We start from the raw sequence: 19,101 nt of genomic DNA on the forward strand, positions 1-19,101 counted from the left end.
CCATTCCAATGACGTTCTCAAAGTAATATAAGTGTATTAGATTGCATTTGGATGACTTTTCTTCATTTTGAACGGATACGTTAACAGGGCCCCGAAAAGTGGATTGAAACCACAGGTCAGCATTTTGGAATAAAGCACACATTTTTATTCTTTCCACAGATCGTAAACGGATAACAAAACAGGATGAAATGTAAATAGATCATAAAAATACCACCATACCATACCATCGTGACCTAATGACAAACGTGCACAATTTAGACAATGTCGCAACGTCATATGACAACCCAGATAAGTCCATGTTTCCAAAATGTCCAAAATCAAGTGTTCCAAAAAGTGTAACGACGAGTGTAACCTTTTCAAAATCCACAAGGTGGCGCTTCAGGTCATATTTGGAAAAATATGTTTCGTTTGAGACTACGCAGAATGGCACATGACTAGAGCGTGGGCTTGAGCGGGAGGAAGTGATATTCCCCCCCCCCCCAAAAAAAAGTTTTTGTGACAGTTTTTCAAACGTAACAAAATTTGTAATAACAATGTGATTTAATCACACATGTTCTCCCAGTATTGTAATGGATTACAATGACATACCTTTTGCAATTCAAATATTCATGTAACTAGTTAGTCCCCAACACTGGATGCGGTACATGCTCTCCACGTTTGAGAGCAAACTTGGATTTCTATCGCTCTCATTCTGCATCACCAATGCAAAGTTGACAGTGAGTGTGGTTTATATTCCGTCTTTGGAAGTAAAGAGGCGCACATACTGCATTCCTGGTGTCTTCGAACGTCGTCTTCCCCGAAGCTTTGCACGTTCCCACGTTTTCCAGAGAATCCCAGCTGAATTTTTGGAGAGTAGGTGGCAAAAGCCCCAGAGCTGTGTGGAATAATCCCCTTTAGATGTTTGAGGATTTTGGCTTGGTGCTGAATCCTAAACAAACACGTGTAGAGCTCAGTGGTTTTATTTGTCATAATAAATGTGATGGCGGCTTGAGCAGGTGCGCAAGCACTGCTTGTTAACTTGGCTCACTTTGGAAATCGACTCCGCCAAGGCCTTCAATCTGCAGATCGCCACGTGTCGAAGTGAAGACTTTTACTTGGGATTTGACTCTGGGATGCTCGCGAGGGAAGTCTTGAATCACTGGTAACGTAGTTGTCCTGCGAGTATGTCTAAGTTGTCCTGCACTGGGAAAAAAAACAATCCTAAATTCGATTGGACATGATTCGAATGTGCTCAACTGACGTCATTTCCCCGTCTTCTCATCGAAAAGAATACAATAAATATACATATATGTTCAATGAACCCATACGTGCAACCGATGCTTCGGTACATATTGTAATTTAGTACATTCAAATGACTTTTTTTTCAGTGTACTCGTTTGTACAAAGCGTGTGTACTACTGCATAAGCTCAAACGGTTTCCCTCGGCGCCGTCTTCGTCTTCGATGCGCCGACATTCCGAGGTTTCAGTGTTTTCAGGAAGGACACTGGTTACAAGACTAAGTTGCGAGGCTTCCTGCTGACTTGTTCTGACGCAGTGCCGTGACGGACGGCTGCATTTTGGCACTTCCTCTGTTCCCGATTACGTCCGACGAGAAAAACTCCTTCAGGGGCCGAACAGAGCTACTTTTACGGATGAGACTGACTTTTACCTTTTGCAAATGGGAATAGCTACGAGAGTCTGATGTATTCTCAACGGGAACTCTTCATATTGCGTTGCGGACACTCGCAGTCCGGTCGTGTACTTCGATAGTCGTACTTGAACGCACACGGTGAACAGGAGCTGAGCTCTTTTGGCCCGCGGAAGACGTAGGCCAGGTAACGCCGAGCTTAGCTTCACGTAGCATACGGCGGAACCGACCGGGATGTCACACAAACTCCGACACCGGTTCCCCCGTCCTCCCGGAGCACCCCCAACGGGACTCCCGGAGGGGACACGGTCGAGCGCCTTCTCCGAGACCACAAAACGCACGTAGACCGGTTGGGCGAACTCCCACGCCCCCTCGAGGACCCCGCCTGCTCCGCTGTTCCGCGGCCAGGACCAAAATACCGTAAAGTGGTTGTACTTTCATTAACTATAGTTTCCAGTGCATCATGGGATTTGGGGGTCCGTCACACACTCGAAACGGAGAGTTACTATCAAATCAGTCATTGTTATTTTATTCATGATGGTGCTGATGAGTCCCACAAGGAAAATGACAGTTAGTTTAGCTTCGCTTAGCAGACCGGGATGTCACTCTGTCGCACGCAACCCACAGTCGGGGTTTCATCAAAACCAAGCGCACCATAAATACACAAGTTCAACACGACACACATTCAACCAACGATAGGTACCATAAACGCGCGATATTTATGTTATGTTAATCCCGATTGCCCGTGAACAATAAAGGATTTCCGTCTTTATTACGACAACAGTTCAACATTTCACGGTGCAATGCATGCTGGGAGCCACAAAATCCAGTAACTCTCTGTGCCACGTCAGCCAAAACCCCTCGATGCAGTGCAACTGCATGTTACTAGTGAGGCAAACCTGTGCACTCATTGACATCTGCGTGCATTCTAAAATTCTACTAGTTAAGACCTTGTACTTCACTACGAGTAGCACGCAGAAGTCACCCAGTGCACAGTTTTTCCAGAGTAGTAAGATGTAGTTGTGCTAATATAATGCGAAGTTATCCTACTGGTGAGGACAAGATAACAAGAATACAAAATGGCTTTCCGTGAACTTTATTTGATAGCCTTAAGACATCCATCTTAAGGTCCATGTACTAGTACGCTCTTTGTCCTCACTCGTAAGACAATCTAGCACAGTACTAGAGTGGCTAGGGCACACTAGTGGAACCACGAGGGGGATTTTGTTTGTTTGTTTTGTTTTGTTGTTTTCTCCCAAAAACCGTATGACATTTCTGCACACAAGAACTACATATAATTCAGTATCCTCGATGAGGAGGCTACTAGTGTGTGACACATGCCTATAGTTTGGTTTAGGCTAGTAGTGTTACTACTGCAGCATAGTAGTTAAGTTGTAAGGTTTACTTGTGTACTAATAGGCCAAAAGTGGTACAAGTAGTGGAACACTTTACCAGTAAGACACAGTCATTCTGTTAGTGGTCCCTAGTGAGGACAAAGAACATACTAGTGCGTGGACTTGAAGCTGGATAGGAACGATATGGAATACATGCTCAATGATCTTGGATCAAAGATGAATTCAAACACCTTGAGCGAGTGTCTATGAAAGACTTCTTTGTGAGTGGTCGTGGGGAAGCGCGCGTGACGTTTGTGCGTTAGTTCGTGAATATTCATCCCAAATCTGCCATTCATCCACCGCGACAATAAACAAGGCGAGAGTGCGAGTCTGAATGCCTGGAGGAGGAGGAGGAGGAGGAGGAGGAGGAAGACGCTGGGGCCAAATCACGACAAAAGTGGGGGCAAGCAACCCGTTTCCATGGCAACAAGTCCTGCCTTCCAAAGAGGAGGCTGGAGAGCTCGGTTTCTTTCTCTCTGTCTTTTTTTGGCTCGGAAGGACATGAGTGGGACACTTTTGCGCAGGACAGGTATCCGACGAACTTGAATGGACTAACCTTCTGAAAATGTCAGCCGCCGAGCGCTCCAGGAACCACTCGGAGGTAAAACCAAAACCTCACAACACTAAAGGCCAAGTTCAAATGGCTAACACAATTTAGCTGCAACAAAATGTAGCGGAGTCCGAAAAAGTTGCCTCCACGTGACCATATTTGGTCATATTTGCTCATAGTCATGTTTAACGAGGAGGTGGAGCCGAATGGCTAAACATTGCATCTGTCTCTGTTCCTTTTTGTACGTTGTAAGTGCAATGGGTTAGATCGCTAAAAAAAAATGTATCAAGAGGTCGTAAAAGAAGACAAAGAATAAATCCTCCAAAATCCAAATGAGTCTTAAGAAGAAATGTCCTCTGCGACGGCGTGTCCCTTTTTTTTGGGGGGGGGGGAATCTGAATCCTGGGAATGTTTATCCCCCCCAAGCCTTCAAGCAAGATAAAGCGGATTGAAGCACACTGTTTTGTCTCATAATGATTTGCGATTGTAGAAACTGCATCTTTGCTTTTGAATCCAGCGTACGCCACGTGATACATGGCTACAAACAAACAATCGTTCTTGTTTTTAAAATGTCGCTGTTTTAATGGGATTTCCATGTAGTTGAAATGCTTTGCATATTAGCAGCACAGTCTCTACAACCCGATGAGATCGAATGCACTTTTCCTCAAAGTGTGCTAAATGGGCTCTCTAGTGGCATGCCAAAGAATCACTTCATTCAACATACACATACATTGGATCCGTTATGAGAAGGAGGCTTGTAGCTACGCATACAACCTGTTTCGACAAACTCCAGCGCAGCAGTGCTCCTCAACCTTTTATGCTATCCGTCCATCATCCATCATCCATCATCCAGCGAAGGCAATTGAGAAGAAATTCTCAAGACCGATGTCAACCTGTCTGCAGACAGCCCAATAAGATAAAGCAAATCCCCCAAAGGTTCGTCCAGTCTCCCTGTGGGGCTCGCACGCGGCCCGGTGGCGGGGACTCCTGCCGCGCAGAACCTTTGGGAATTGAAAAGTACGGTACCATTTATTTTTACGTACACTTCAGTTCAGTTGTATTGAACTTTTAAGTACAGTACAATACATTTGCATTTCATTTTCAAGAACTGAATTGTTTTCAAAAAAACAAAACAAAAAAAAACAAGTAGATTTCGTTTTGTTTAATTTTGATCCGCAATACTTTGGAATGAAATAATGATTGAACAACTGTGACTGTGTCAGAATAATCTGACAAAGCATTTTGGAAATAATCTTCATGAGCTCTCGCGAGGTCGGGCTACGTTTTGTTTCCAGTTCGAAGGGGCAACAATGAATCCATTCATCGACAATTATCAAATGAATGGACTATTTTGATATTGATGAATCGTTGAGAGACCTTGCCTATCTTCAAATTGTCCAAATCCGTCCCGAAAGCAGACTGATTGTCTTTATTGGTGAATCGAAATCAGACATCTGCAAACATCTGCTTTTACTTTGGAAAAATTTCAAACTGAAATTTTCTGACGTTACCGACCAAACCAGTCATTGAATCCATTTGTTTGTGCATCTTTTGCACTGTCAATTTGAAATAATGTCCTTTTTTGAATACAGGAATGGAAACTAAAAGAATGACGGCAGATGAATTGTTTCTTCAAATAATCGTTCGCTGCTTTTGACGATTAAACCGTGTGGCTGTGACAATCCGATCATAACATTGCTTCCTTTTTGGGATTCGCGGATCTTTTTGTCTTCAACAATTGCCAAGGAGTGTATTATGTGACCTTTTAGGTTGAACTGTGCTTCCAGACATTTTGAAAAGTCATATTATCGTGCAGATAGAGCGGAATTGGGTTGCGACTCCGAGTTTGTGTTTCGAGAATGAAAAAAGCACCAAGATGGAATCGTGTTGGTGTTATTGTGCGTTCAGTGCGGTGATGGATTGCGGGAAGATGATGAATCCCTTTTCTTTATAGAGCAGATTAGACGCTGTCCCCGTCGTGTTCCTTGACAGGAGGACTAACAACAAAATCCATTGAGGAGATTCTTTGCTGGTCTTCGTTTCGGATATTCAGGAGAGAATTTGGCCTTTCCCCATTTACTCTGAAAGGACCTCTTGTTCCTTGAAATTCACAACAAAAAAATGTCTTCCCAAGGCTGAGGCTTGTGTGTCCAGCTAAGCCGACATGTCATTTGGGAATGCAACTTTTGAATTCGTATGTAGACTGCATGCAAAAATGGAAGCACTTTTTAGTGCAGATCTACAGTTCCAGCTTAGAAATGATACGAGGTCACTAACACATATTTTGAAAGAGTTGCTGATCACTAGAAGCTATGTGATCTTTGGTTGTTTGTTGTTCTGTTGATTGCAGAAGTACAAACAACAGTGGAACCTCTAATTTCAAACACAATCAATTCTGGGATGCTGGTCGACCTCTGTTTTGTTGTGATTTAGAAACAACGTCAAATAAAATAAGATGTTCCACGGTTAAGATGTCACTCTTTATTAACCGTGTGGGCATTCGAAAGGGACTTATTAACAACGCTAACTGTTATATTGCGGAATTGCGAATGACTGGATTCTGACCGGAAGTCATCTGACTCAATACATATAACGGCAATTCCGATGAAGTTGGGACGTTGTGTTAAACATCAATACAAACGGAATACAATGATTTGCAAATCATCTTCAACCTATATTGAATTGACTACACTACAAAGACAAGATATTTCATGTTCAAACTGATCAACTTGATTGTTTTTAGCAAATAATCATGAACTTAGAATTTGATGGCTGCAACACGTTCCAAAAAAGCTGGGACAGGTGGCAAAAAAGACAAAGTCATCAAGTTGAGGAACGCTCATCAAACGTCCCACAGGGGAACAGGCTCATTGGGAACAGGTGGGGGCCGTGATTGCTTCCCTGAATTGCTCCGTCATTCCCAAGCAAAGATGGGGCGAGGTTCACCTCTTTGCGAACAAGTGCGTGAGAAAATGGTCCAACAGTTTAAAGACAATGTTCCTCAACGTACAATTGCAAGGAATTGAGGGATTTCATCATCTACGGTCCATAATGTCGTCAAAAGGTTCAGAGAATCTAGAGAAATCACTGCATGTAAGCGGCAAGGCCGAAAACCAACATCGAATGCCCGTGACCTTCGATCCTTCAGGCGGCACTGCATCAAAAACCGACATCAATGTGTAAAGGATATCGCCGCATGGGCTCAGTAACACTTCAGAAAACCAATGTCGGTAAATACAGTTCGGCGCTACATCCGGAAGTGCAACTTGAAACTCTACTGTGCAAAGCAAAAGCCATTTATCAACAACACCCAGAAACGCCGCCGGCTTCTCTGGGCCCGAGCTCATCGAAGATGGACCGATGCAAAGTGGAAAAGTCTTCTGTGGTCCGACGAGTCCACATTTCAAATTGTTTTTGGAAATTGTGGACGTCGTGTCCTCCGGGCCAAAGCGGAAAAGAACCATCCGGACTGTTATGGACGCAAAGTTCAAAAGCCAGCATCTGTGATGGTATGGGGTTGTGTTAGTGCCAATGGCATGGGTAACTTACACTTCTGTAAAGGCACCATTGATGCTGATAGGTACATACAGGTTTTGGAGAAACATATGCTGCCATCCAAGCGACGTGTTTTTCATGGACGCCCCTGCTTATTTCAGCAAGACAATGCCAAACCACATTCTGCACGTGTTACAACAGCGTGGCTTCGTCGTAAAAGAGTGCGGGTACTAGACTGGCCTGGGTGCAGTCGAGACCTGTCTCCTATTGAAAATGTGTGGCGCATTATGAAGCGTAAAATACGACAACGGAGACCCCGGACTGTTGCCGATGCTGTACATCGAGCAAGAATGGGAAAGAATTCCACCTACAAAGCTTCAACAATGAGTGTCCTCAGTTCCCAAACGTTTATTGAATGTTGTTCAAAGAAAAGGTGATGGAACACAGTGGCAAACATGACCCCGTCCCAGCTTTTTTGGAACGTGTTGCAGCCATCAAATTAAAGTTAACGATTATTTGCTACAAACAATCAAGTTGATCAGTTTGAACATAAATATCTCGTCTTTGTAGTGTATTCAATTAAATACGGGTTCAACATGAGTTGCAAATCATTGTATTCTGTTTTGATTGATGTTTAACACAATGTCCCAATTTCATTGGAATTAGGGTTGTAGAAACGAGTAACACTAAATCCATTGAATTCCCAATAGAGTCCGGCGTCCCGCAAGAGTCTGTATTGGGCCAAAAACCTTTTCTTATACATGTTAAAGGTATCACAAATATGTTTTTTTTTTTGCCACCTCTCAGTTCTTCGTCCTCCTTCTCATTCCTGGTATGTTTCCATCAGGGCTTTGCAAAGAAGAAAAAAAAAAAAAAAAAAGAAAAAGCAAAATTCACTCTAAAAGTTTTGTTTAAGCAACTTCAGCGGCATATTTTTACAAATAAGATGAGTCAAATTCCAAATGATGCAAAGTCAGAAGCAATCAACATTGGATGTTCAAATGTGATAATGTAGCTAACTCATACATGTTCGAAATAGAAATTGAAGGCTTCATGTTGACAGAAGAGGACCCTTTCAAGTGGAAGGTCAGACTTTGTTATTGAGTGTATTTGTCAAGTTAAAATCCGGTTCTGTGGTAAACTGAGTGGCATGAACACTTTCATCTTAAGAAGGAAGGCCTTGAATTGTTTTGGCTGTGAAATAATTCACTGCAAAGGAGCCACGGATTTTTGGGGGGAGTCTTTCAAACAGAACATGACTTTTTAGATTTTTTTTCTTTATGTTTATTGGTTGAGTCAAACATAAACATGCCAACAACTAGAGGCAGCTCAATATGAAAATGCCGTTTTTTTGACATTGGTGGCCTTTGAGGGGAATCTTTGGAAGGACAGCTACTGCATCCGGCACCTGGCTTGCTGTACATGTTCACAGGGCTAGCGGATGATTGCCAGGCCCACATTCCGTGTTCGGTTCGTGCTAATCAGCAAGATTGGAGTATAATGTCACTAAAGCAAAAAAGGTAAAGACGAGAGTGCTATGCACGTTAAGGAAGAAAGTGGTGAAACATTTTGGTGCTGGTTTAAATTCCTGGACTGCTCCCCAAGCGGGGACTTTGTTAATGTTATAGCATTAGCAGCGTGTAAGACGGCATCCCAATCAGGTGCCCAAACCACCTCGCTAATCCTCTGGATGGAAACACAAGTAGCTCGACTCCCGAGTTCCCTCCAGATGTCTCGACGCAAGCCCACCCAGCTCACAGAGGAAACTCCTGTCAGCCGCTCGGAGCCACATTCTCATTCTTTCGGTCACTTCCCAAAGGTCTTGACCGCCGATGAGGTTGGAGCCCATAATGACTGGTGAAATGCGAGCTTTCCAGTGCAGCTCTGCTTCTTGTGCAATGCCCGCAGTAATGCGGACGAAACACATCTACATTACCTTCCTGGACACAAAATATTCTCCCATGCGTCACTGAGACATGGCGCAAATACAAATGTGTGTGCAACATTTGTAAAACCCAGGTCAAACAATCTTTTCTGTTGGGTTTATTTGCTCAGATTTCAGTACAATGTTTCCCACAGCCAATAATGCAAACAGAAAAAAAGCCTTGTAAAGCAACGTTTTAAGCAACATGTTGTCACATTCCGCTAATTCTTCTCATTTTTCTCTTCAAGGAAGAGGTTGCAGTTTTACAACCACAAGCAAGATATGGACGTAGTCTCACAAAACGAATCCCTCCCCCTCCTTGAGTCTCTGCCCGAAGCTGCGCACCTCGCTGACGTGCACGAGCGCGATTCTCAAACATGCTCATCCTTCATGAAACACCATTATAAAAGTCCGTAGTCGAGATGAATAGTCACCGAGAACGCTGACAAAATAGCAGCGCTAGTACTGGTAATACAAAGTTAGCATTAGCACTGTAAACAAGCTGATGTTAGCCACGGCTGCTACACTGGTAGCATGACCTATTCGTAATAGAGTGTTACTGTAAAAATAAGGGCTCTATTTTCGTAGATGGCGGATCCGTGACGGAGCGCAAAAAACGGCCGTATCTACTGTAGACATTCGTGCAAGTGCAAGGTTCGCCGTGCATGTTGCCAATTTGGCAGACCGGCCGGCGCAATGAAGTAAACCTCACACGGTTTGGGTGAATGCGGTTGATGGTTTCTTCAAAACAGCAAGTGCAAACTCCCCCTTTAACCTTTCTGACCTTCTCTGTTGGATTATTTCACAAAAGTGCCCCAAAAAAGGCAAATTCTTTGGTATCGCCTGACCTGAGGCATTTGTCACCCACATTTTGGATGACAGGCAGCTTACTTGAACTCTCAGAGTCAAGCAGCCACCATCATGCTGTTTGTTGTCTTGTGTTTCTTGCGCTTAATAGCAGCGCCCTCGCTCAACACTTTTGAATATTCTGTGAAGTTGTATTTGTTTAGGTTGCGCTATTCCTTTTCTCTGCCCAAATGCTTCCGAACGATTGGACCTTTTCAAGTCCGACATCCGAGGCTCATAACGGACAGAAAAGCCTTGATGTGGCAGATAAGTCGTGGCATCGCATTCAAGTGCTTACCCATCTTCCAATCAGATTGCTTTGATGTTATTATTCAAACAAGTGGAGTCCAGTTGCCTCAATTCAACATTTTTACAGATTGACGTGATCTGGATGACTGAGAATTTGCACAGGAATTAGGTTTAAAAAAAACAAAAAACATGTTAAGCAAGCACGTTGGTATTTTGAATTGATATTGTGACAGCAATTTGAAAATGACTTAGGCGACGATGCTGTGAGGCTAACAATTTGGTATTTCAGTTCAGTAACAAATTGTCATTGTTCAACCCATCACAATGGTAAAGACAACAGGCCATCAACAGAAATCTTATTGATGGAAGAACATGTGCAGTTGCAGTAAAGTTTTCTCTAGGTTTCTGGTAGAACGGTAACGTGTGGACAAATGTCAGCCACCAAATTTCTGTCATTCTTTTCAGTCGACCAGCTGAACTCAGACTTCCAGACAGCAACAAAAATTCATCTTATCCACTTCATGTCCTTGGAAAAGTCAAAGACTGTGTTTCCGAGGTCAGATGACACACGGTCTTTCACCCGCCCCCCCGCAGCAAATATGGCTAAAAGCCTGTTTTCCACATGCCTGCCTCTGCAGCTGTGCATGCTCATATCTAGGTTACTCAGAGGGGTTTTCCCTTCTGCCACAATTACAAAAACACCATGACTACACTGTTAAAGCTAAAATGGAGATAAAAAGGAAACGCATATGTTCCACGTGGGTAATTATATAGGAATGATTATACGCAACCGTCAGTAAGGTCAAGCGTGGTTGTTTTCTCTTTGACATGTAGAGATTATAGAAGTTGTCGGAGCTTTAAACCGCCCTCAAGAGACACAGGCTATGGACAGACTAACCCTTCTGTCATAAGTCTGTCACACAAAGTTGATGTGTACTGTAAACGCTTCAACATGATGTCCTTCTTCCACTGCGTGGTATCGACCCAGCATTTACACTGTCAAATACCATTACTATTTCATATGCAGAGTCATAATCAGGACGTCATCGTAACAATTGACGAGACGAAATTGACGAAAGGACAATGCTGCAGTATTACACGCAGTCTACTTACTGTGAACAACTACTACATGCTGAGAGATTATTAAATGAGGTTGTTTGGTAGCTGATGTGACTCCTGAAGCAGTTTTTTTTTTTAAAAGGGGAAAGAAACTACTCCAAAAATAGGCAAGTAGGGCTGCAGCTATAGAATATTTTTAGAATCGAGTTGTCCTACCAATAATCTCATTGAGTAATTGAGTTATCAGATCAAAATCAATTTCACATTATTAAACACATAGCGTGCATGTTTATTATTTTTGTCCACTTGGGTTTGCCATACTCACGTTCTGCTGTAGTATCTGTGACTTTGAGTGTGTATGGCTTTAAAAGGCGGGGCTTGGGCTGGCTGTGTTTGTTTTCTTACCGTTGGCTCATTAAAGTTGTTGAAAGTGCACCGGCGGCTGTGCCTATTCTTGACCACTCGTATAACAATACGTTCTCACGAGCGATGGTAGGCTATATTAATTTAGCTAAAATTGATCAATTACCTCGTGTTGACGATCGTAGACCTTCTGTTGCCGTACAAATAGCATTTGATCTTCCTTGTAAATTGTAAAATCATCCCAAGCTTTTGATGTTCTTTGTCTTTTATGGATTCTTTCCTCCGAGCCCGCCGTTATTGTGCCAACTTGCCGACTTGTGTCTACACGGACTGGTGCGTGCGACTGCAGTAAGATCACTCTTTGTGGAAAAAAGGATCTCTGTGAAGCTTCGAGGCAGATTTTGCTCGAACTTTGTTTTCGTAATTAAATTATTCGAGTTATTCGATTAATGGTTGCAGCCCCGGAGGCAAGTAGAACCTACAGTACGAGAGCCATGCAGGTATCGTGCAGTGGAAACCAGCCCAAGACTGTTGAGTCAGTCAAGCGTTCAAAATGTTTTAGGACTATCCATTTAAGACTCAATGGCTTTAAGAAAATGTACAAATAGGTTCATTAGGTGTAATCTGTCCATGCTTGAGTATCACAGGGAAAACATTCTAACAAAGTATCACTGTCTACTGCCTGTGTTGGACAATTCTTGTTGATCTCCAAGCTACTTGAACAACGGTGTGGATCAGATTGAGGGCGGATGTACTAGCTGGCTAATGTGTGGTTAGATCTGGAAATAGCCGAGCATTTGAATTATTCCTTTTCCCACTGAAAAGTGGTCTTGGTCTGCTTCACACAGCTATGTGGTTGTTTTTTTTTTGGAAAGATTGAGGACAGGTTGCTGATCAGCAGAAACAGAAGATCAGATTAGTCTGAAGAGTTGAGTAGCTGGACACAAGTGAGGGGAGGTATTTAAGTAAGGGGAGGTATTTTAAGCCTTTGTAGTGGCTGCTGGGTCCTTCTGTTTGTTTTTCAAGATGAAAATAAAAAGGCCGATTCATGAAATGTTGACTTATCATATCATCATGAAATTGTTGAAAAGTGGTACTGCCCTTTCATGGAGTTTGTTTGTGCAGTTGATGATGTGTTTTCATCCCTCTCTTTTGTTTCTTCCAGTCTATGAAAACAGTGTTTGAAATATCTCAGCGTCGCGGCGGCAGCCTGATGGATTGGGCAAATATTAGTACATTCTTGCATGTTGGGCGGTGAACTGCATATCAGATGATCTGTCAAACGTGACAGGGTCAAGGACGCTTTGGCCCTCTTTTGAAAGACATTCAACTTAATTAAGTCTCTGCCTTATACGCACTTATTGGCGCACATAAGCAAAACTGATAAGACATTTTTTCCTACCCTGCCTTTGAAGACAAAGGGCTCCCCTATGCAATATCTGTTTGTTTCATAAAGACACCTTTGTTCTCCTCTTTCCCGACCGAATCAGCTCCACGATGAGGGAAACTCATTAGCCTCTCCAGCACTTGTAGACGTGAGCATGGCTAAGACCTGGGAAAAAAGCGAAGATGGCTTTGCTAGGTCCTCGCGATGATGGCTGGGGGATTTTTCCAAGTTGTCCTTTCGTTAATTACACTCATCCGTCTTTCTCAAAACCGGAACATTTCTCTTTTTTGTCTTTTCCACAGTCATGCAATTTTGTGCTGATCAGTTTTATTGATAGTGGCCGTGCTTTTTTGAGCGGTCGCTTGTCGATGACATCAGGGCCACATTGAGAGAGGGCACCTACCGTCGAGCATTAATGTGATGCAGTCGCATTGGAAGATGTGTGAGACCAAGTTCTGTTGAAGTGGTCGCCGAGTGCACCATGGTGGAGTGTCTCTGCTCCACGTAAGGAAACAAACTTTTTCCTCAATCAATGATCTTTTAATAAAGGAGAGACATGAACATGACGCTAACACTTCAATCTGCCTGTTTCCTCATTGATGGCACTGCAAAGGCTACTGCCGATGCTCGGATAATCGGTTTTGCATTTTCAAGCCACCGTTTGATCTTCCGGGATGATTTTAAAAGTTCATTTTGTTGTGCTACTCCAGTGGTGCCTCGACTCGATGAGCAACACCATTTCCGGATTTTTCGAGATACGAGTAGTCGCTTGAATGTTCGATGTGAGTGCTCGACGATGGCCACAAATGGAACTCAACTCACTTCACAACAAGCGGCAGTTTGGCACGGAGTGAAGTATTCTTCCCAAAAAGAGGCTTGACGCCATTTATTTCCACTCAAAGATGAAGGAAACATAAAACAAAGAGAATTCCACGCTGTGTATTTAAAACAACTTTGCATGTCTGCTAGCTTAATGCCAACCAATAATGCAAAATGCCATGATGTGTCGTATTTATGCAACGGTGTTCGGGAGATTTGAAAAGAAACGGTGCAACAACGCATGTAGACAGACAGTGTCACAATACTCCGTGGGATATATTCTGTACCCTTTGTGTACAACCACTAATATGACTGCAGTTGACTTGAGTCTCTTGGTTGTGAAACTCATATTCATTTTTTGTGTCTCTCTGACTGTAATAACATGGCAAGGTAGTGCAGTAGTATTGCAGAGGTTTGTTGTTTGCTCACTGGGATTTTGTGAGGGGAGATACTATCAGAGCTCAGGAAGTCAGTTGGCTAACGCCTTGTTGTTTATACTGAAAGGTCCATCCTGGGCCCCTGTGACCCACTGATTGTAACTTGGTTTTTTTGGAGGGAAAATAGCAAAGTCATTCAAACAATGTTCCAAGCTTTAAATACAAAAAGGGGCGAGAGCTACCATAGTTAATAATGTGTGGAGCACACTTATCGGAAGTCTTTATCATCTTAATATATTTGTTAAACTGACATCAGAAAATCAAGCCAACATACAGCACATTAACAGGAATGGAAAAATGGGCCATCTTGTCAGCCAGTGTAGAATTTGTTCTAAATTCCTTTATTCAACATAACGTTTGCCCGTGTCGAGTTTTCGATCGCCTTCGTAGCGTCACGCATTAAAGCCGGCGTTCTATTGGTCTTATGAAACTCATCACGAGCCACGGTCCGCCGTCACAGGAAATAGCTGACAGCAGGAATGCTCCCTCTCTCCTCATCTGTCTCCGTAGAACTCAGCCGCACTTCTGGTTGGCCGGCTTCTTCATACAACAACTTCCTGTAACTTCATGACATGCTACCAAGCGCCGTCCCATCTCTAAGGATCTCCTTTGGACCTCATTGTGCTGCAGAGCGATCGCTATGAGCTTTCCACGTCGCATACATTAGGAAATGGGCCTCTTGTCTGAGAGTAGAACTGCTTTGTTTTGCCCTCGCTGTGAACTATGTTAACGCACCGCACACAACATCCATCCTTCCATTGTCTTCCGCTTTTTCAGGGTCTTGGGGGCAGCAGTTTTAGCCAGGAAGCCCAGACTTCCCTCTCCCCAGCCACTTTGTCCACTAGGCATCCTTATCAGACGCCCACCGCATCTCGATGCGGTCACGACCGTACCTGCACATGAGGGTAGGAACGGAGCTCTAGCGGTAAATCGAGAGCTCGGCCTTCCGGGTCTTTTTCTCAAGCACGCAACGTGCACGTGTGATCTGGTGGGATTTGGCCATCAAAGTTCAACTGTGAGCTCAGCTTTCATCAGAGATGGATTCTGTATCTTATAGTTTTTGCAAATAGCAGCTGGTATAGTAATGTCTTAAAAAATGTGTAAATGTGTCATTTTCAACTCGAGCCATGCAGTTAGTCAGTGTCGTTCATGGCGTGTTTCATGGATGCATATCTGCAAATAAGTTATTTTGCGATGCAAATCTCCTCTCGGTCTTGTTTTTGGTTGCACAAAACCCCCCAAAAAAACCCAAAACTCAAACGTCAAAGTCACTGTTCTGCTTGACATGTTTCTTTTCACTAAAAAACTAGTCTAGGTCTAAATTGTGTAACTCTGCTTATAAAACATCTGGCAGTGAATGAATTCAAACGTAAGACATTTTGTTTTTGTTTTGGCCTATCAATCGTTTGTAAAATGGAGGAAGATGCTGAACATGCTTTTGTGTTTGTCCACTAGGTGAGTGGGCGGGTTGCAGGCAAACATGACCGCCAACAAGAGTCCAAAGGCCGTGCCTCACGCAGGAGGGGCTAAAGCTCCACGGGACCCCCCCGACAGGTTCGTGATCCCTAGGATCCCTCGGCATGCTCTCGTGATTTCAAAACTGTCTTTGGAACCGCTTCTTGGGATGCTATGAGTATTTGGTTTTACTCCTGGGACACAGCAGGTAACAACTGCCAATCATGATAAAGACTTGCAAATCTCTGGATCCTGGACAGGGGCCCCATCCAACTATTAACAGTTGCTAACACAAGCTGCAGCTTGTGTTAGCATGCTAGAAGCAAGCTTCGGGAGCGGTACGGGATATCTTGCCTAGCTTGTCCGTCATCCTGTCATCCATTTTCTCTCCACTCTGAAGCTCTTTCAAACAGAAAGATAAAGTTACAGTGGTGGCTACGACTGTGAAATGTAATCTGTCAACAATCACACCAGCTTGAGGACTGGCTGAGTTTTGGTTTGCAAAAAAACAAAACGATTGGAGCTTACAGTGAAAGCAGTGTTCCTTGTGGCCATTAAACATGCCTGGAGTTGATGCTCATACTTGAGGGTTTTACCTCCTTGCTCGCCCGCTTGTCTATCATGCCGGAGTCTTGGGTTTGAGTTTGTTGTGGCCATTGTTGGTTGGCTCATGAGCCAGGCAATATTTCATAAACTGCCAAACGTTTTAGCCTGCTCTGTCAAAATGAACAATCATTCTTTAAGCTTGAGCACAATTTAAGCTTGTTGGGATGTTGGGTGATCAATACATTTTTGCAAAATCTTTTTTCAGTTTGATTGAGTTTTTCCAGAAAATGCTTATTGGCAGTTTATGGTTGCTTATTCAAGATTCTTTTGTGTTTAAAAAAACAAATTATAAATAATTTATCCATCCATCCATTTTCTGTCGCGCTTCTCCTCACGCGGTATCGCGGGCGTGCTGGAGCCCATCCCAGCCGTCATCGGGCAGGAGGCGGGGCACACCCTGAACCGGTCGCCAGCCAATCGCAGGGCACATACAAACAAACAAACAACCATTCGCACTCACATTCACACCTACGGGCAATTTAGAGTCTCCAATTTATGCATTTTAATGCATGTTTTGGGGATGTGGGAGGAAAGCGGAGTGCCCGGAGAAAAGCCACGCAGGCACGGGGAGAACATGCAAACTCCACACGGGCGGGGGGCCGGCCGGGGATTGAACCCCGGTCCTCAGGACTGTGAGGCAGACGCTCTAACCAGTGCCGCCTATAAATAATTGATATTTTTATAATTACAATGGGCGCCAATTATCCAGAGATTTTTGCTATTTGCAGTGCGGCCCGGTCGCTATCTTCTGCAAATAGCTCTTGTCCACTGTACTTAATATGCTGTATTGGTACAGCTTGCCGGCTGGATCTTGCTTCATACCCAAAAACCTTTTGTCGTGAAAGCTCATGTGATACGACGACATTTATGATTGGCTGTTATATTTGTGACATTGTAACACCGTTCACTTCCTTTTCAAAGTTCGAATTGCAAAAAAAAGAAAAAAATCACATGAAAACTAGTTGCAGTACGCTGCACACTGTGTTTCAGTTCAGTGGCGTTTAGCCGCGTTGCTCGTTGTGTGACAGGCCTAAATGTAACTGTAACTTTTTGGAATAACTTTTGCAAAAAAAAAACAAAAAACCAAAAAAAAAAAAATGTAAAAACACAAAAAGCCAAACTACAACAAAAATGCGCATAGAATTAAATTCTTGCTGCACTAAGGTCCAGTGAAGTATATTGCGTCTTTTGAATAATGTCATGCAACTTTAAAGGCATATGTTTCCTAAAAATGATGCTTCAGTATGACCTCAGTTGACCTGAGTTTCCACTGTAATTGGATTATAAATTTGGCTCACTTGAGGTGGCAAACCACACTCGGTGTAATTATATGCGACTGTAAAAGGATGTGGTTGCTTAATGTACACGCACTATTATTGTGCTGAGTCATGTTGTATTTTAGGTTTGCTTAGCAATGTTGAATGTGAGTCATGTGATTTACGAGTGCATGTGTGTAAACACAAATTTCCTGCTCAAAATCTTAAAATTGGTAGATTTTCACATCAGTCAATGATTCAGTTCAATTGTGTGTTTAAAGAGCAAAAGTCTTTTCAAGTAGATGATATGTTAGTGTACCTTTTTCAAATACAATAAGCAGTTTGCATCCTAAATAGGATATTGTGAATTTTTGTAAGAAAATACAGTATGTATTTACAGCTTGGCCATTTTAAGGCATGTAATGATCATGGATCATTTGATTTGATCCATTTAATACTGACTGTAGTCAGGCAAAATCAATGATACAAATTGATCTTTTATAGTATAAATTGAGATTTTGTGAACATTCTGCTTCGTACTGAGGAAGTACTCTCAGTAACTTGTTATTGTTAGCCTTAACGCATTCACTGCCATTGACGGCTTTAGAAGTCAACTATCCGTGTTAACTGGGAAGGCTGGCAGTGAATGAGTTAATGGAAACTAGATGTCAAAGTGTAGCCTGTGACCAAACTGTACTTATTTTTAACCTATGCAACCCTAGCGATGATAAACAGCATCGAAAATGAATGACTTGCTATCGTATATATATGCCACCTTGTTCGGCCGGCTCATATTTTCCTTAATGCCCATAAGAGGATGTCAAGCAGTCTGTTCCCATTCCTGTGGTGAAATGAGAGAATAACGTCAAATTAAGCGACCCAAAAGGTAAACTGTAGTTGTGATGAAGTTAATAATCAACGCTACAGATGTTAGTGAGTCTATGTGTCTGGTTACTTCTTAAACACCCCCATTAATATTTAGCTTCTGCTCCTCTGTTGCTTCCCATGGTAGCCCCGTGATTTGGTCGTTTAGTTTGGAACGTTTCCAAGAACGGAGTCCGACTTACTTTAAAAAACATTCTTTTATCCCCCTTTGACTCGAGTGCAAACATGTCTTCTGTTGGATCTGATGGTGGTCTTCATCAAACGGATTTGTCATGCGTCATTTTTATTATCATGAGAATAAATAATCAAGGCGAGGCCAATTTCTAGAGGATTTCACATGGATTTGGTCTGACAAGGCATGTTCTGAGATTTATTGTATGAACGTAGATTTCTTTTTCAAGAGCTCATTTAAGCAACAAGCAGGTTTCAATGTGTTTAAAAAGTCTTCACGCTCCGCCCTGGAGCGTGAGGATCGAAACCAGGGAAGGGCGGACAGGTGTGAGGAGAGATTTGTCCCGACCTGTATTGTTGGATCGCAGTCCATCAGCTCCCAGCTTCCTCCTCCCACGTTGCTTGTTATTCTACCCGACGCTGTGACATCAGATCTCGTAACGCTTCACTTTCGCAATGCTTACCGAGCTTCCAAGTCATGATAAAGTTCCCTAACAATTATGAGTCGTAAGGTGTGAGGTAAGACCTCTTTGTCTCTCTGACAAGCCTAAAATGTCGCATTGTGAGAAAGCGACTG

The 19,101-nt window shown here is 43.0% G+C and overlaps 1 protein-coding gene and 1 long non-coding RNA gene across 7 annotated transcripts in view; one reads left to right on the plus strand and one right to left on the minus strand.

Annotated features, from left to right (window-relative positions):
- Positions 1-19,101, plus strand: part of dennd2b (DENN domain containing 2B) — a 55,587-nt gene that overhangs the window by 1,247 nt on the left and 35,239 nt on the right. For 2 of the 6 annotated variants that reach the window (XM_061750724.1, XM_061750749.1), the window contains exons 1-2: positions 4,450-4,589; positions 15,607-15,705. In XM_061750724.1, the coding sequence (XP_061606708.1) occupies positions 15,632-15,705 (74 nt within the window). In that variant the 5' untranslated portion in view covers positions 4,450-4,589; positions 15,607-15,631. Of the gene's footprint in view, positions 1-3,418; positions 3,624-4,449; positions 4,590-15,606; positions 15,706-19,101 lie in introns of those variants that run through there. The other 4 variants (XM_061750717.1, XM_061750741.1, XM_061750707.1 and 1 more) reach the window with 3 other exon arrangements.
- Positions 146-18,979, minus strand: LOC133466768 (uncharacterized). Its single transcript, XR_009785033.1, has 4 exons — positions 18,874-18,979; positions 4,347-4,573; positions 1,028-1,182; positions 146-928 (listed from the first exon to the last, which is right to left on the minus strand). It is a non-coding gene; the product is annotated as an uncharacterized LOC133466768 (long non-coding RNA).

The sequence above is a fragment of the Phyllopteryx taeniolatus genome, chromosome 2 (genome assembly GCF_024500385.1).
Source record: "Phyllopteryx taeniolatus isolate TA_2022b chromosome 2, UOR_Ptae_1.2, whole genome shotgun sequence".
NCBI classification, from domain to species: domain Eukaryota; kingdom Metazoa; phylum Chordata; class Actinopteri; order Syngnathiformes; family Syngnathidae; genus Phyllopteryx; species Phyllopteryx taeniolatus.